Source organism: Hyperolius riggenbachi, chromosome 3, assembly GCF_040937935.1.
Source record: "Hyperolius riggenbachi isolate aHypRig1 chromosome 3, aHypRig1.pri, whole genome shotgun sequence".
NCBI lineage: Eukaryota > Metazoa > Chordata > Amphibia > Anura > Hyperoliidae > Hyperolius > Hyperolius riggenbachi.
This window is the reverse complement of record NC_090648.1, coordinates 421,787,205-421,804,154: the sequence shown is the minus strand read 5'-3', so window position 1 is coordinate 421,804,154 and position 16,950 is coordinate 421,787,205. Positions and strand designations below refer to the sequence as shown.

The window sequence follows — 16,950 nt, the reverse complement described above, 5'->3', positions numbered from 1 at the left end:
ATATATTATAGGACTATTCTACTAAAAAGAGGGATACACTACAAATGTCGGAATGGTAAGAAAAAGCGTAATAAAAACAAAATATATAATAGCATTCACCATCATGCCAAACAAAAACCAAACAGTATAAAGAGAGTTACCGGTTTTGGTGGTAGTGACTGTCTTTACATACGGGCAGCTGACTATTTGCATCATTGCTACACCTGTAAAATGGAGATGCAAACATGTTTGAACGCAGCAGCTTGCAATGTGTCTGCTACCACTGGGGCTGCACACAACTAAAACAAGGCAAATATCAAATTTTTGTTTAAAAACTAACTAAAACATCTTTACTTCTTCACACAGCAAGGACGTGAAAATTACTGGAAGCAGCAGCTAAGACAACTGCTTGACAAAGCAACAAGTCAATTTCACTTAAAACTACAGTTGGTTAAACTTCCTTGTACATCACCTTGTCACACAATACAAAAATGATCAGATGGTGAATTACACAAAAATGTGGAAATTTTTTTTATTATTGCAGCTTTGAAGCCAGGACAATTCAGTACAGCAACATGAACTGCTCCATGGCCACAATTGTTCCTGCTCACTGACATAGTTACATAGTTACATGAAAGAAAATGCTGGGGAGGCAGCCTCTGTTATGGAGAATTATACACTAGGGGTGACTATGTCTTTCAATTACCAAAAAAGTTCAAATGGGGCTTACTGGTAAAGTAGACAACCTCTTTAAAGTACACCTTGCTGGACTATGGGACTTTGATGGATTCAGGCACAATGTCTAAATTTATTAACCTTTCAACAGCCTCATTATTGTCTGATTTGACCTTAGCAATAAACTAATGTACAGTGCATTGGATAAACTTACATGCCACGTGCAATTAAACACAAGTATTTAAAATGTTACAGTTTTTCATCATAGTGGTTCTTTACCTTCAAGTCGTAAGGTACAAAAAACTATGGCTGAAAGAAGACAAACTAAATAGCTTCCAGGAAACAAGGTATTCTGGATATTGTTCCGGACTGTAATAATAATACTGAGTATACACAAGTGATTAAACACTGCCATCTATGGCCTATTAGTAGTATTACAAGCAGAGCTATATAGGGAAGGAAAGTTACGTTTTTCAGAAATGCTAGGATGGGAATGGTGCTAACACAATGTGCATAAAAAGCACAGAATCATCCGCCATTAATTTAAAGTGAGAATTTCCACCATTTTTTTTTCACCTGAAAAAATAAAATAAAACAAAAACAGGCATATTTTCCCCACAAATATACATGACAACAGCTCACTCAGAAGAATGGAACATGATGAATTTGTGTGCTAGAAAACACTTTTTCAAAGTCTGTGGAACAAACAATATGGAAGCACACAGGAATAAATGCATACATTAACGCACAGAACAGCGAACAGGCACCAAGCTCAAATCCTCAAACGCTTTGCCTCCTAATAGCTTTGCTTAGTAAAGAAAGTCTTACCTGCCATAGCCCAATGTTCCTTATCCCCCAAAAAATCCCAGGGCACACTTTTCAACAAGAGCGGAATGACTAGCTGGAGGCCCGCTGGATTGAAACTGGGCCAGGACGCTATCTGCATAGAGTTAGTATGCTCTCTCCAGGGCCCATATGCAATTCATTTTTTCTCCAGATTTTTCTCCTACGTGATATTTTCACAACTTGTCATAAAATGTCTTTTAAGCCACCAGCAAGCAAGAAAATACTCAAAATAAATGTAATGGTACTTTTACACAAACATTTGGGTACTTTTTCAATTGTAAAATGCTAAAAAGTTAGTTTAAAGGGAAGCTGAAAATTATCTCCTAGGAGACACCTCAGGTGAAAAAGTGAATTGCATATGGGCCCCATGTGCACTTACATTTTCTACCACATCCCAAAACATAAGACGACTGGCTTCCCCAAAAACAGGCTTTAAGGGACATGTCCACGAGCACTGTCGCCCCAAAGAGATCAGGACTCAATCCCTTGGGCAACAGTTTGGGGCAGAATGCTGTGCATAAGCGTTGTTAGCTTGCAGGCTAGTGACGCATACTGCTGCTACGGAGTGGGGAGGACTTTGAATGAAGAACCAAAGTGGATGAGAACAATACCCATGGCTTGTGCTTGGCCGAGATGATTCGGCAATCTGAGAACCGTCTAGCATGTGAACGAGGCTTTAATAGCTTAGCTATAATGGGCTAAGGTGGGAATGATAATGAGCTCCTCTGAGGGACAGCAGTGACAATAGGTGCTCTGCAGATGTCAGCACTATATGAATACAAAATAGAGCCTGCAGACTGCTATGATTCAGGCAGTAATAATACTCAGAGCCATGGTCTTGTTATATTGCCAGCCAGCTGCTTCCATCCTGCTGCAAAGTTTGTCAGGTACGTCTGCATCCCTTTGTGCACATTATATTAATGATGATACATTAATTATACAATCACGATTGTACCATTAATGGGCTACATAAAGGGATCTGAGCAATACATTTTGAATAAAAAAAAAAAAAAAAAGCTCCACTGTCTGCATTGCTTGTTGCAGGCATGTGGCTCAAAAACAACTAAAGCCAAAAGCTCAACATGACAGCCAGGCAACTGTCGTTTATAAGATAGCATCCTCCATATGCTTCTCAATGCAGTTTATTTTTCACATAAGACAAAAGCTAAGTAGAGAAAGAAGCAGTGTATTGGTCTTACAAGCTTAGCCTCCTGTGTGTGTATACTTGCTGCTAAAAGTCAGCACACACAGTAAAAGAAGTCCCATCTGTGCAAAGATAATCACAAAATGCTTGTAGAGCAATACTTCACCTGGAAGTGGAATGGGCATTCCAGGTAGGGGGACACGGAATGGCGGTACCATGACTGGAGGGAAAGCTGGGATTGCTGCTGTTGCTTGTGTCAAAGTGTGAGAGATTGTGTGTGACAAAGTCTGAGAGAGAGCCTGAGGCAGAGATTGCACTGAAGAGACTGTGGGCAGAGAAGTTGCCACACTGACTGGGGAAGAGGTTGTCACAGAAGCAGACACAGTCGGAGATGGTTCAGGAGCAGATGAACCTGTTTAAAACAAAATACATTATTAGTTAAAGTAGCTGCATAATTTGAAGTAATCCTTAATTGGTAAAAAAGTGATTAAAATGTGAAGCTGTGGTAAAAAAATTATATTAGAATTAGAATTGTTGTTCACAACATGGTACAGGAATACAGTGATGCTCTCACGAGTAATAACGAGTGTGTAAACACTCAAATTCGTGATTTAAATGAGCATTAATTAGCTCAGGTGTGCAGCGGGGACAATAAGTGTTAGTTACCCATAATTCCGCATCCTCCCTGCGCTCCAAATAGCTTGCATGCGTCCTACTGGACGGGTTGCAAGCCTCACTTCGGCCACTTCCCCCTTTAAGCCAGAAGGAGGAAGTGCGTGGTGATGAGGCTTGCAAAGCATCCAATAGGACGCGTGCAAGCTATTTGGAGCGCTGTTCAATCACCCTGAATGAAGCAGTGCACAGGGCTGGACAGAAATGCAGCATGCAGAGTCTTTCAGACAGATGTGCATTGCTATGTACTCAGTGTGAATGGCAGCATGGGCAGTGAGTGAGAGTGTGTGTCACTGTGTATCATGAATGGCAAAATTCTATACCTGCATTTAAAGGGGGCTTAGATGCTTTCCTTGCGTTGAAAGACATCCATGGCTACAATTACTAGGAATGCCCAATGATGTTGCTCCAGGGATTTTATCTGATTGCCATCTGGAGTCGGGAAGGCATTTTTTCCCTTTTGGGGCTAATTGGACCATGCCTTGTAAGGGTTTTCCGCCTTCCTCTGGATCAACAGGGATATGTGAGGGAGCAGGCTGGTGTACTTTGTTCTCTGGTTGACTCGATGGACGTATGTCTTTTTTCAACCCAAATAACTATGTAATTATGTGTTTTGAGAAACCAGTACTAAGGGGTACCCCTCAACAAAAAGCAGGGTGTATCTTCTATCCCTGTATGAAACGAAGGGCAGTCAGAAGTGTTTAAACAGTGTCTACTAATTCCCAGCACACTCCAGCTGGAGCCCAGTTGACGCTTTCTACTATATGAGGCTGAAGATCAGCCTCTGTGTTGATAATGAGATTGTGTATAAAGGTGCCCATACATCTAGCAATGTATATACAGATCGACCAAAAGGCATCGAATCTGATCAGACAGACCTGTTAGCTAACTATACACCAAAGGCTGATCTTAGCATGAAATCTCTCTGGAATCAGCCTTGTGACGCTGCATCCACCGATATCCCCGAAATGTTAACTGCATTCAAATCTTTGACCTGTCCAGCCGCCACGAGTGTCCAGCTGCGCCTTCTTCCCCATTAGCATCCGACATGACTGCCACCCATAGCACATGGTGCATATGTCGTCACACACATCCCATTGCTATATGCGGTGGCCACATGGGATGCTAATGGAGGAAGCAGGAGTCGCTGGACATTTATGGTGGCCGGTCAAGTAAGAGATGTTCTGTACGGATACCAGAAGGCACATTAATATTTGGGGGGGGCGGTGGGCACGGGTTCCGTTGCGTTAATCACTCGTCCCGATATAGCCTGCTGTTACCGCCGCACACCAAATCCAGTATGTCTGACCTAGATTTTCCAGCTTGCTCAATTGATACTTTCAACTATTATCGAATCGCATGATTGATCAGGCCGCAAAATCGCTAGATGTATGGCCATCTTAACATGTCAGAAGATAATGCAGACAGGCTGATATCAGGGACCACCTGTGGTGCAGTAGAGCCCGGATAGTGCTAGTATCATGTTAAAGCTGCCTAGTATGCCACCTTACCACCAGTCGTCTTTACTGTTCTTACTGCTGATCTATTTTAAAATAGATGGAAAAAAAATAGAGTATGTTACTGAAACAGGGCAAATACAGTCTTGGAAAAGTTACTTACTAGGTGCCACCTGTGACACAGAGCTAGAGGTGGTAGTATTAGTTGAAGCAGACTGGCTTGTTGATGCTGCAGACGTAGATATCATCATTGAAGGGCTAGACGTAGTAGTAGGAGAGGCACCTGTAGCAGTCTGCACATGAGCAGGTTGAGTTTGCACTTGAGCTTGTGCCTGAGACGCCTGAGCTTGTGCTTGAACCGCTTGGGCCTGTGCCTGAGCTTGGGCCTGGGCTTGTGCCTGAGCTTGCGCCTGTGCCTGGGCTTGAGCCTGTGCCTGTGCCTGAGCTTGCGCCTGGGCTTGAGCCTGTGCCTGAGCTTGGGCTACTTGAGCTTGGGCCTGAGCTTGGGCCTGAGCTTGGGCTACTTGAGCTTGGGCCTGAGCTTGGGCTACTTGAGCTTGAGCCTGAACTTGAGCTGCCTGTGCAGCCATTAGTGGAGTTAGTTCGGACTGCTGGATAACTTTAACTCCATCAGGTTTAGACCATGCAGATTCACGAGTTCGGGCGTTGTAGAAATAAGCCTAGGGAGAAAGAGACAGAGAGGTAGAGAGCGAGAACAAGCAAAATTAAATCAAAACTGAACTTAACCTTTATTCACTTCATCTCAGCTTTGCTATGTTCTGCATTCCCAAATTATGAATGTACATTGCCATGTAAACTTGCTGATCTGTCTCATATGGGCTGCCATCTAAGCCCTCAGAGATAAAACTATTTACACTTCACAAGGTGACAGGAGGAAGATTTAGAGAGCCATATACCGTGGTAGACTGGCAGTGAATTTACAAGAGGCTATCAGAATATCTGAGGAATGGGACCTCACAGAGACAATGTAACTTAACTATTATATAAAAACAAGCCTATTATTATAGAAGGATATAGCTACTATATAAAAATCAAATACAGAGCTTAGATACAAGTTAAATCCTAACTAAATCCAAAACTGAACAAGGCAAAAATGTCATACGACCACAGTGAGCTTGAAACTCTAGTGGCTAGTTCAGAAGTTGCTGGATAAATGCGTGGATGTAAGCCGCAGTGAGGACAGGTAGATTTAGATGCCCGCGACTTAAGTTTGAATACCTTTGTTTAGCTGTGCTACTCTGCAGCTGCACACCTATCCATACAGACAAAGGACCACGAGAGCCTGAGTAGATTCCTGTGAGCAGATCATGAGCCTCAAATTTATCAGTATTTGCTTTCTTAGCAAGTATTGCATTCATTGCTCAGTTGCATTCGTCTAGTTAGACAACTAATTGGACCGTGGCCGGCGGCGAGGAACAGAGGATCGTAGAGGATGGCGCGGGATGACACAGCTGCAGGGGGCCGGTAGAAGCTCCAGGTAAGTGTCAGTTTTTTTTTTTAAATACACAGAGCCCCTAAAATACAGTCCTCTGAGGGAATATCACTGAGAACCAGCACACCTATCTAGACTTAAAGCACAATACACAGAGCCACTTCCAGAAAGGACATTTAGGTTCACAGGCATGTTTTGGTTCTGTGTTACTCCATTATGAATAATCACAGAAGCCGAATAATCGCAGAAGTATAAATACAATACAAACCTTGCCATCTGGGGTCTTGTTTTCTACCCAGATTTCCTCATTGGGAGGCAATGTAGGTGCCTGTGTAGGAGCAGTGTTTGGACTGGGATTTGGCGTTGGAGAAGACACCGGTGGTATTCCTGGTGGAAACAACATTCCTGGGGGTGGCATACTTCCAATATGCGGTGGAATAAATGGCGGTCTCTGAGCAAATTACAAAAGTGTAAAATGAATGAACATAAGTATTACAGAAAATTATTGTTATTGTGTATTTTAACAAATATTCATAGAAAACAGCAACAATGTACTAGTTGAGTAAAGATAATGTAGAATTTTTTGAGACATGCCCAATGCTGCTGTGCTGATGTACAAACTAGCACTGGAAAGTCTTATTAAATTAGTCTAAGGTTTGGTTCCCACTATAGCAGAAAACAAACCTTTTTTTTTGTCCACTTTGCCGCAATGGAAAAAACTGACAGTTGACAAATCCCATTTTATAAATAGGATCTGTTCACACTTGCCAGTCAGATCAATTGCGTTAAGTGGAATGTAAATTTGGGACCAGCAGAAGCTATTTATTGCAATATGACGGGGAGTGTGTGACCAAAGCCGGTAAAAAGGATGCCCGCAGCACTGTGCCGCCATAGATGCGTTTAGTGGCAATAGTTCTAAATTTGGGACACACCTGATAAAATAGCGTCGCCAGGCCTGATAAATAGTGGGGGCCATAGAGGTTAAGGTTAGGCACCACCTGGCAGAGGGTCAAGTGTCAGGAATCGGGGATGGGGGGAGGATTGAGGCTTAGGCACCACCAGGAGGGTAGGGAGGTTAAAGGGAACCTGAACTGAGACTGATATGGATGTTTTCTTTTAAACAATATTAGTTGCCTGGCAGTCTTGCTGATCTCTTTGGCTGCAGTAGTGGCTGAATCACAGACCTGAAACAAGCATGCAGCTAATCCAGTCTGACTTCAGTCAGAGCACCTGATTTGCATGCTTGTTCAGGGGCTGTGGCTGAAAGTATTAGAGACACAGGATCGGCAGGAGAGTAAGGCAACTGGTATTATTTTAAAAGGAAAAATCCATATCCTCAGTTTAGGTTCCCTTTAAAAAGTGTACCAGAGCTGAAAAATAAAAAGATGTTATACATACCTGGGGCTTCCTCCAGCCCCATCCACCTGGATCGTTCCCATGCCGCCGTCCTCTGATGTCTGCAGCTCCAGTACCGGGTCCCCGCACTTCCGTCAGTCGGAACCAGTCTAATGTAAGAAGTGCGCTGTTTGCGTAACTCTACAGAAGCTGCCAGATACGTACAGGGCGCACTTTTTCTGCGTAGATTGACGGGACCCGGTTCCCAGGTAGCAGAGGATGGCGGCGTGGGAGTGATCCAGGCGGATGGGGCTGGAGGAAGCCCCAGGTATATATAAAATATAAAATCTTTATTTTTTCAACTCTGAGTCCCGTTAGGCATCGGTAGAGGGAGGGTTCTGTGTGAGAGTAGGGGTAGGTCATAGTAAATCAGTAAAGATTACCGATTTTTTTACAATCGTCATTAAGCAGCAGAACATCAATACGTTTACCAATACTCTGGCGCCCTTATTACATTTACGCATGTGAGAAGGGCTTCTAAAGGTCAGTTTATAATCACCATGATAGTGTTTTCAGAAGCACAAATGCTGTTTTTGATCATCTTCAAAAGTATATCAAGAAAAGGTAAAACATACAAATAATTGCAATAGCTGACATAACTTGGGGTATAGGTTTGATACATCCTGCAGTTTTCCTTCAAAACAAACTGTCAATTTTTTATTTTAGAGTTTGCAACCTAAATAATATTTCCTCAAGCATCTCAAACAGGCACAATTGCACGAAAAAAGGGCATCTTTTCAAAATACGGTTCATGCCATGCCAGGAAGCATATTTCTGGACGACAAGCTGCAGCTCTTGGGTAATATAGTTTTTACAACCTATTTACCTGAAGATGCGGAGGAGCTAATGGAGGAGGAATTCCACTAGGTGGCGGCATAGGTGGCATACTCGGATCAAATGGGGGACGACCAAATGGAGGCCGTGGAGGTGGTGGAGGGCCTCTCATCATACCAAACGGAGGAGGCGGCCGCAAAAGTGGAGGCGGACCTCTTAGGACGGCAGTCGGTGGAGGTGCAGGACCTCGAAACCGCAGAACCTGCTGCTGCTGTTGTGCCATCCTAGAATAAAGTAAAACAGATGTAAGGCAATGCTTCATAGTTTAATCTGTATTTTGACAAAGGTAGGAAATGCTCATCAGAGCTCAGGCTGAAAAAACAAGCTGAGGGCCTTGGCACACCGGAGCGGTTTGTGGGTCGTTTTTATTTTCACAAAGGATTGACTTTAACTAAAATCGCAGTAAAATAGCCGCAATCCCTTTTTTAGAAATTAAACAAAAAAACAAAAACAAATAATAAATAAAAATCGCAATGGCGGCTATTCTTCCACGATTTTAATGCAGGTGTTTTTTTCTAAATGAAAATGACTTTCAAAATGCTCTCCCTCGCGCCAGGGCCCACAGTCTATCATATGGATTAGTTATGCATACTTTCAATACATATACACCTATGGCCATTTTAAAATGTTTGCTTAGTACCGTAGATAACTGGATATGGCATTCAAGAATATTTTTGGTGCCAGACAAATTACCAGTAGACAGAACAAAAGCTCTGAAGTTAGTTATAATCTAAAAGCTGGATTGGCTATCTGACTACTGGGATTTGTCCAGATCTATATTAGAGTTGGCCATAGACAAGTTGACAATGGCGCTGATCAAACTGCGATTGTCCCGTGACCGACAGTATGATAGATATCACATGCATTGTTGGCCGAAGAACCACCAACCCTGATCATTGAATGTCACCTGCAGGTCGATTTTCGGGGCTGTTCACAGCATCAATGTGCGCCAGCAATAAACACAATTTGGCGGTTTAAAGGTTATTATGTTGCTGTTTATCTTCTAGAAAAGAGACGAAGTTCTGAGTTCAGGTCCGCTTTAATATCCAATTGGACTAAATATTTTATAATGCATGGTCAAATTAAAATACCCCTGACCTTGTTTTTAACCACTTTGCATCCAGTCCTTGTTTCCCCCTTATGGACCAGAGCCGTTTTGACACTTTAGCCATGACCCTAGTTAATCAGCAATAACTTTATCCGTACTCATGACACTTAAAGAGACTCTGAAGCGAGAATAAATCTCGCTTCAGAGCTCATAAATAGCAGGGGCACGTGTGCCCCTGCTAAAACGCCGCTATCCCGCGGCTAAACGGGGGTCCCTTCACCCCCAACCCACCCCCCGCAAAAGTGTGTCGTGAAAAAGTCGCTGGCTGTCTCTTCCTGGAGGCAGGGCTAACGGCTGCAGCCCTGCCTCCAGTCGCGTCTGTCAGCGGCGCATCGCCGCCTCTCCCCCGCCCCTCTCAGTGAAGGAAGACTGAGAGGGGCGGGGGAGAGGCGGAGATACGCGCTGACAGACGCGCGTGGGGCAGGGCTGCGGCGGTTAGCCCTGCCCCAACCAGGAAGCGCTCCCCCGGTGTATCGAGGGGGATTTGGGGGTGAAGGGACCCCCGTTAAGCCGCGCTATAGCGGCGTTTTAGCAGGGGCACACATGCCCCTGCTATTTATGAGGTCTGAAGCGAGATTTATTCTCGCTTCAGACTCTCTTTAAATGATCTATATACCGTTTTTTTCAAGACAAACTAGGCTTTCATTGGGGGGTATTTTTTACTAAGAAAATATTTTCTATTTATTTTAATGGAAAAAAAAAAATTAAAATGCATGATCTCAGTTTTTACCGGTTCCAGCTTAAAAATAAAAAGTGCTACTGTCAAAAACCATGCCACTAGTATGTCCCCCAGAATAGATAGCCAGATGTGTGCCCAGTATCAGCCCCTCCCAGGATAGTCAGATATGTCCCCAATATAAGCCCCCCCAGTATAGTCATGTGTCCCCTGCATTTGCCACCCCCAGCATAGATCGTCAGATGCTCCCCTAAGAATCGTGCCCATAATTATAGCCAGATGTGCCCCTGGGATCAGCATCCCCCCATTTTAGCCAGATGTTCCCCCGGGATTAGCACCAGCCCCCTATTATAGCCAAATGGGCCCCCGGTATTAGATTATCCCCCCCCCAGGGTAGCCAGATGTGCCTGACTAATAGACACTCCCCCCCCCCCCCCAGTTAGCCAGATGTCCCCCAGTGGTCTAACATCCCCCCTTTTAAATACCCCCCCCCCCCCATCAGGCAGCCCCCTCGGTGCATAAATAGGTTTTTTTAAAAAAAAATCATCCGGCAAGCAGCCTCACTCACCTTACCTCGTTCCTGCGACTATCCTGAAGCCCGAGCCTCCGATCCCCGCTCTGCAGTCAGCCGCATATTGCCGGTAACCTGGGTCCCGGCTTGATGACGCCATCAAGCCCGGACCCGGGTTACCGACAATACGTGGCTGAATGCAGAACGGGGATAGGAGGATCAGGCTTCAGGATAGTCGCAGGAACGAGGTAAGGTGAGTGAGGCTGCTTGCTGGTGGATTTTTTAAACTATTTGTGAACGGAGGGGGACAGATGAAGGATCGCTGCAGTTGACTGCTGCAGCGATCGTTCATGGGAGGGGGGTGGTCTAATTGGCTATAAGGGAACATGTTCCCTTTCGCCAATTAGTAATGCAGCTGACAGTGGCGGGGGTGCGCTCTGAAGCGCACCCGATCGTGCACAGCAGGGCTGCAAACAGGTCAGTATATCTACGTGGCTGTGGCTTGCAGGGTGCCACAGCTGACGTAGATATAATGTAGTGGTGGATTAAGTGGTTAAAGGGATACACAAGTCACCTATAAAAATGTTTCACTTTCCTGGAGCTTTTGCCAGCCCCCTGCAGCCGCCACCTTGTGCCGGTCCTAAAAGATCCTCGGTTCCCCTGCTGCCAGCTAGTTTCCGTTAACCTGACTCGGTGGGCTACTGCGCCTGCACATCCCTGCCAACGCGTAATCGTTCCTGTCCGCAATAGCGTCCTGCGCAGGCGGCACAGTACCATCCTCCCCCTTGTCCCTCGCTCTGCTCAGCCGAAATGCAGGAGGTCACTGATGGGCGGGGAGGAAGTGTCAGAACTAACCTCACCTCTGCCTGTCCTCAGGAACACCCCCTCCACTAGCTACTATGTGCACAGCACGCTGGGAAGCTGTGCTGTGTGCGGTCTTAAGGTAATTTAACTCAGAATGATAGTGCACTAATACACTAGTACACTATCGCTCTGAGCTAAATTACCTTAAGGTCGCACACAGTGCAGCTCTCCGGCGAGTTGTGCACTTTGGAACTATTAGTGGCGAGTGGAGGGGGCGTTACCAAGAGGAGGAAGTACTGAAACTTCCTCCCCACTCATCAGCATTATGCTCCAGTTGAATTTCTGCTGAGCAGAACGGGGGACGCAAAAGGGGGATGAAAGTGCTATGATTTATGTCACAGCACAGCAAATAAAAAAACATTGCGTGCTCAGACACACAATAAGCACTTATCTGAGCGCTTATTGTCCTCCAGAGCTTTTAAAAAAAAAAAAAAAAAATTCTCCCATTGACATATTGAAATCGTGAAATCACCCTATTTTCACTTGAAGAACATCGTAAAAATCAAGTACCTTAACCCCCCCCCCCCCTACAAAAAAAAATAAAAAGGGTCTGCCTTCATTACATCCCAACTGGACTATTGTAATGCTCTCTACATTGGCCTTCCAAAAAAGGATTTGTACTGCCTACAGATGATACAGAATACTACTGCCAGACTGTTATGCCTAGTACACACCATACAATTTTCTGTTATGCTGAGAATACACGGGTCGATTCTGGCACTCGATTCTGTGCCCCATCGTTTTTCCCACTCAATCTTCCGCTCGTTTTTCTTTTTTCTTTTTTTTTTAATTCACTTCAATGAGAAATCGAGCGGCAAAACAATCGAACAGTGATCGGACATGTTGGAAATTATCTATCGAGCTATTTTATCAGCTCAGAATCGAGCTGTGTATTCCCAGCATGAGATTTTCTGTTCAGGGGCCCATACACTGGTCAATATCAGCCGTCGATCAATTCTATAGTATTGATCAGAAATCGATTCTTTCAAATCTATCAATCGATTTGTGGCCAATTTCAATGGATTTGATCTGACAGGATGGAAGATCTAGGTCGATCTGTTGCTGCCAGCAGATCGACGGCACATACAGTTGCATTGGATCTAATGGTCCAATAATGCATTTAGATAGATTTCCAATAGATTTAATTCTGAAATCTATTGGAAATCTGTTCCTAGAGTGTGGCACACATCAGATACATCCCTGTCAGATTCAACCTGATAGGCATCTGACAGAAATCTATTTGATGGTCGAATCTGTTGCAAATCTATAAAGCCCCATCTACAGAATATGATTGTTTGTGCGATTCGATTACGATTCTATTTACGATCCGATTAAATCCGAAATCTCCGATCTGGATTCGATTCAATTCGATTTACCATTATTTTGCAAAGGCAAATAGAATCCCGATTGGACATGTCAGATTTAATCGGCTCGTAAGTAGAATCGTAATCGAATCGCACAAAGAATCGTATAGTGTAGATTGGGCTTATGTGCATGGCCACCTTTAGATTATTTTCTTTAGAGACTGGTCATTATTTCTGGTGCATTGTGTTCTGGTTATCTCCTGCCTAATTGCTAGGCAGATAGATGGTTAGATAGATAATGTCCAACATGTTGGCAATTATCTATCTGGCAGGTAAAGGGACTCATACACTGAGACGATTAGCGGCCAATCGATATAGATCGCAAATCGATTGACCAATCAATTGATTTGTGGCCGATTTCAATCGATCTGACATGCTGGAAAATCTAGGTCGATCTGTTGAGATTGCTTATTTTGCATTGGACCTAATGGAAATCGGATGGCAAAAAAAAAAAAAATGCCATCAGATCGATTTCCAACTGAAATCTATTGGAAATCTGTTCCTAGTAAAAAAAATGTTCCTAAACACATCAGATAGATCAGAAATCTGATGATCTATCTGCTGCTAATCTAACGAGTGTATGGCCACCTTAAATCTAACAGAAAATTGTATGGTGTGTACCCAGCATTAACCAACCAACCAACCCTGTCACTGCCACATAGCACCACTCCTGCACTCCCTTCACTGGCTACCTCTAAAGTGAAGGATCCTATTCAAGATCGGCCTACTGACATTTAAAGAGACTCTGAAGCGAGTCTCAATTCTCTTTAACATATATTCATATTAAAGAGACACTGAAGCGAGACTAAATCTCGCTTCAGGTCTTATATATAGCAGGGGCACGTGTGCCCCTGCTAAAACGCCGCTTTCCTGCGGTTTAACGGGGGTCCCTTCACCCCCAACCCACCCCCCGCAAAAGATGGTCGGAAAATGGTCGCTGGCTGTCTCTCTTCCTGGAGGCAGGGCTAACTGCTGCAGCCCTGCCTCCCAGCGCGTCTATCAGACGCGCATCGCCGCCTCTCCCCCGCCCCTCTCAGTGAAGGAAGACTGAGAGGGGCGGGGGAGAGGCGGAGATACGCGTCTGACAGACGCACATGGGGCAGGGCTGCGGCGGTAAGCCCTGCCCCAACCAGGAAGCGCTCCCCCGCTGCACGGAGGGGGTTTGGGGGGACAGGGACCCCTGTTAAGCCGCGCTATAGCGGCGTTTTAGCAGGGGCACGCGTGCCCCTGCTATATATGAGGTCTGAAGCGAGATCTATTCTCGCTTCAGACTCTCTTTAAGTCCCATAAGCACAGCTAAATCACTGCTTTCCCGCGGCAAAACGAGGGGTTAATACCCCCCAAATTCCCCTGCAAAATCCACGGCTTTCTTGGTCGTGGATTTTGCACTTCCTGGAGGCAGAGCTATGAGCTGTAGCTCTGTCTCCATGCGCAACAATCGCAGTGCGGATCTCCGCCTCTCCCCCGCCCCTCTCTATGAAGGCAGATGAGAGGGGCGGGAGAGAGGCGGCGATCAGCTGGGATTGACGCACTTGAGGCAGATCTTATGGCTGTAGCTCCGCCTCAAGCAGGAAGCGCTCCCCGGAGGAAGGAGAGGGGATTTGGGGGGGGTTATAAACCCCTCGTTTTGCCGTGGGATAGCAGCGGTTTAGCTGTGCTTATGGGGCTTAATATGAATATAGGTTAAAAAAAAAAAAAAAAAGAGAATGGAGACTTGCTTCAGAGTCTCTTTAAATCACTACATAATCTGGCCCCTGGATACATAAAAGAAATGTTGCAGCTGTGTAGCACACCCTGCAATCTCAGATCCACAGATTCTAATAATCTAGTCATACCCAGAGTCTACCTGAAAACCTTTGGTCCCAGAGCCTTGTCATGCCGCTGCTACATTATGGAACTCTTCACCTCAGCAGATCAGGACAGCTCCATTTCTGGTGATCTATTAAGAAATTGCATCGAGTGTAGACGTCCAAATTGTTTCTGATCAATTTTGTGATAGATTTTGCATTGATAAGTACCCAAAATCTATTGCAATCCGATCTGAACGGTTGGAAATTATCTAATAGATCTGTCGAACTGACAGAAAATGGTACCATGTAGATGAGGCTTTAAAGGCATGTTGGCCCAAAACATTGTGCCTGGCATGCGTCTGATGTCGCCTAAGGGGATCTGCCCCGACGGGCAACATAAGTTCATGAAGTGTAAGCATCTTTAGACATCTGAGGAGAACTCAACCTTAAATATGAACAATACCGTGGTCTACATGAAACAGTAGGGAACAATAGCAAATGAACACACTAAAGCAGGGGTCAGCAAACCTTTTTGGCTGAGAGTACCGTTAATACTACATACTTTAAAATGTATTTCCGTGAGAGCCATACAATAGGTTTCAAACTGGGCCAGTGCGCATCAGAGGGCTCACGTCCCTGTTGCCATGGTGATGTGTACAGTTGATCCGCCGGACAGCGGAAGCATCCGACACGTCTTCAGCTTCTCTTGGGTTTCAGCAACATCGGCAATATCCCCAAGAGCCAGACAGGAGAAATACAGACTAACAGCTTGTACTATTAGCTAGCTGACTTGGGGGTTGATTCACTTTGTAGGACGAGATCCCCACACTTTGGCCCAATAGGCTGTCAGTCAAAGGACAGGCAGTCTATTGGGCTAATCAAAGTGCGGGGGTCCTACAAAGTTGTCCCAGAGTGGGATGCAAGTAAGTTAGCAGTGCACGCTACAGCAGTAGAGTGCCTACTTTGAAAATTTTACTTGCGCTGCCACACTAAGCTGTGCTGTTTAAGCAGTGTAGATTAGTGAATCAACCCCTACTGATTTGTATGTGAGCCAGATGTAGCCATCAAAAGAGCCACATCTGGCTCCCGAGCCATAGGTTCCGTACCCCTGCGCTAGAGTATTACTGATTATCACCTGCTCAAACCAGTGTAATACCAACACACATAGGCACTTTACTAGCACACAAACTCAAAGTACCAGCAAATACACACACACACAAACATACTGTTATGAAGAGACAGTACCACTGTCTCCAGTTCTAAGGTTTTGCATTAAAAAAAATCCTCTAGTGTTTGGCAGGTCTAAAAACAACATACAGCAATTTCCACGGTGTCTTCATTTATTTGAAATAATAATTAATCATCATCAACATGAAAGCCATGTGTGAAAATAAAAACAACCCATGATTCAATAAGATCCGGGACTCAACATGGATTTGTAAGCAATGAGCTTTCATTCACATACCGCAGTGAACATTTCGGTCAGTGTGACCTTTATCAAATGCTGACCTAAATGTTGTGCTCTATTGTTAACTGCTGTATGTGAATAAAAACTTACTGTTTAAAAATCCAGGTTAAAATGCTAGATACACACAATGAGATTTTCCGGCATATTTACTGCCCAATCAATTATTTCCAACATATCCAATCTGATTTCCAGATTTTCCAGAAAACAGACTGGACATGTTGAAAATAATTTATCTGACATTAAATCTCATCGTGTGTACCGAGCATAAGACACGGATCTTATTGGACTTCTGCTAGATGTTTACACCCATTCAGGCATCCGAGTGTTCTGGTTTGACTCCCTGGTGCAAGTTATTGGATTGGGTTGAGTGGTCAGCAAACTTGTCTCAACAGCTTGCTCAACACCCTTCAGCAGCAACGACTTGAAGTAATGCTTTTTTATATTGTGGATGAATTTTTGCAAAAAAAAAAAAAAAAAAAAAAAAAATTCACAAGTAATTTGATCTCTCAGCTGTGTCAGCACAGAAATTTGTCAGTCCTCAGCGGACTCAGCATGCATATGCATACATATACACACACACACACACACACACACACACACACACACACACACACACACACACAGGATGTTAACACTTTGTCTGCTTCCATGAAAGCAGGAAGAATACACTGCAGATTTATTGCAGGAGTTCTGTAAGCTGTAAAAAAAGAAATG

The 16,950-nt window shown here is 44.4% G+C and overlaps 1 protein-coding gene across 4 annotated transcripts in view; it reads right to left on the bottom strand.

Annotated features, from left to right (window-relative positions):
• Window positions 1-16,950, bottom strand: part of TCERG1 (transcription elongation regulator 1) — an 89,719-nt gene that overhangs the window by 65,902 nt on the left and 6,867 nt on the right. For 2 of the 4 annotated variants that reach the window (XM_068277547.1, XM_068277548.1), the window contains exons 2-6: window positions 8,448-8,679; window positions 6,495-6,677; window positions 4,937-5,453; window positions 2,811-3,056; window positions 141-203 (exon numbers count right to left, since the gene is read on the bottom strand). In XM_068277547.1, the coding sequence (XP_068133648.1) occupies window positions 141-203; window positions 2,811-3,056; window positions 4,937-5,453; window positions 6,495-6,677; window positions 8,448-8,679 (1,241 nt within the window). The remainder of the gene's footprint in view (window positions 1-140; window positions 204-2,810; window positions 3,057-4,936; window positions 5,454-6,494; window positions 6,678-8,447; window positions 8,680-16,950) is intronic. The other 2 variants (XM_068277549.1, XM_068277550.1) reach the window with 1 other exon arrangement.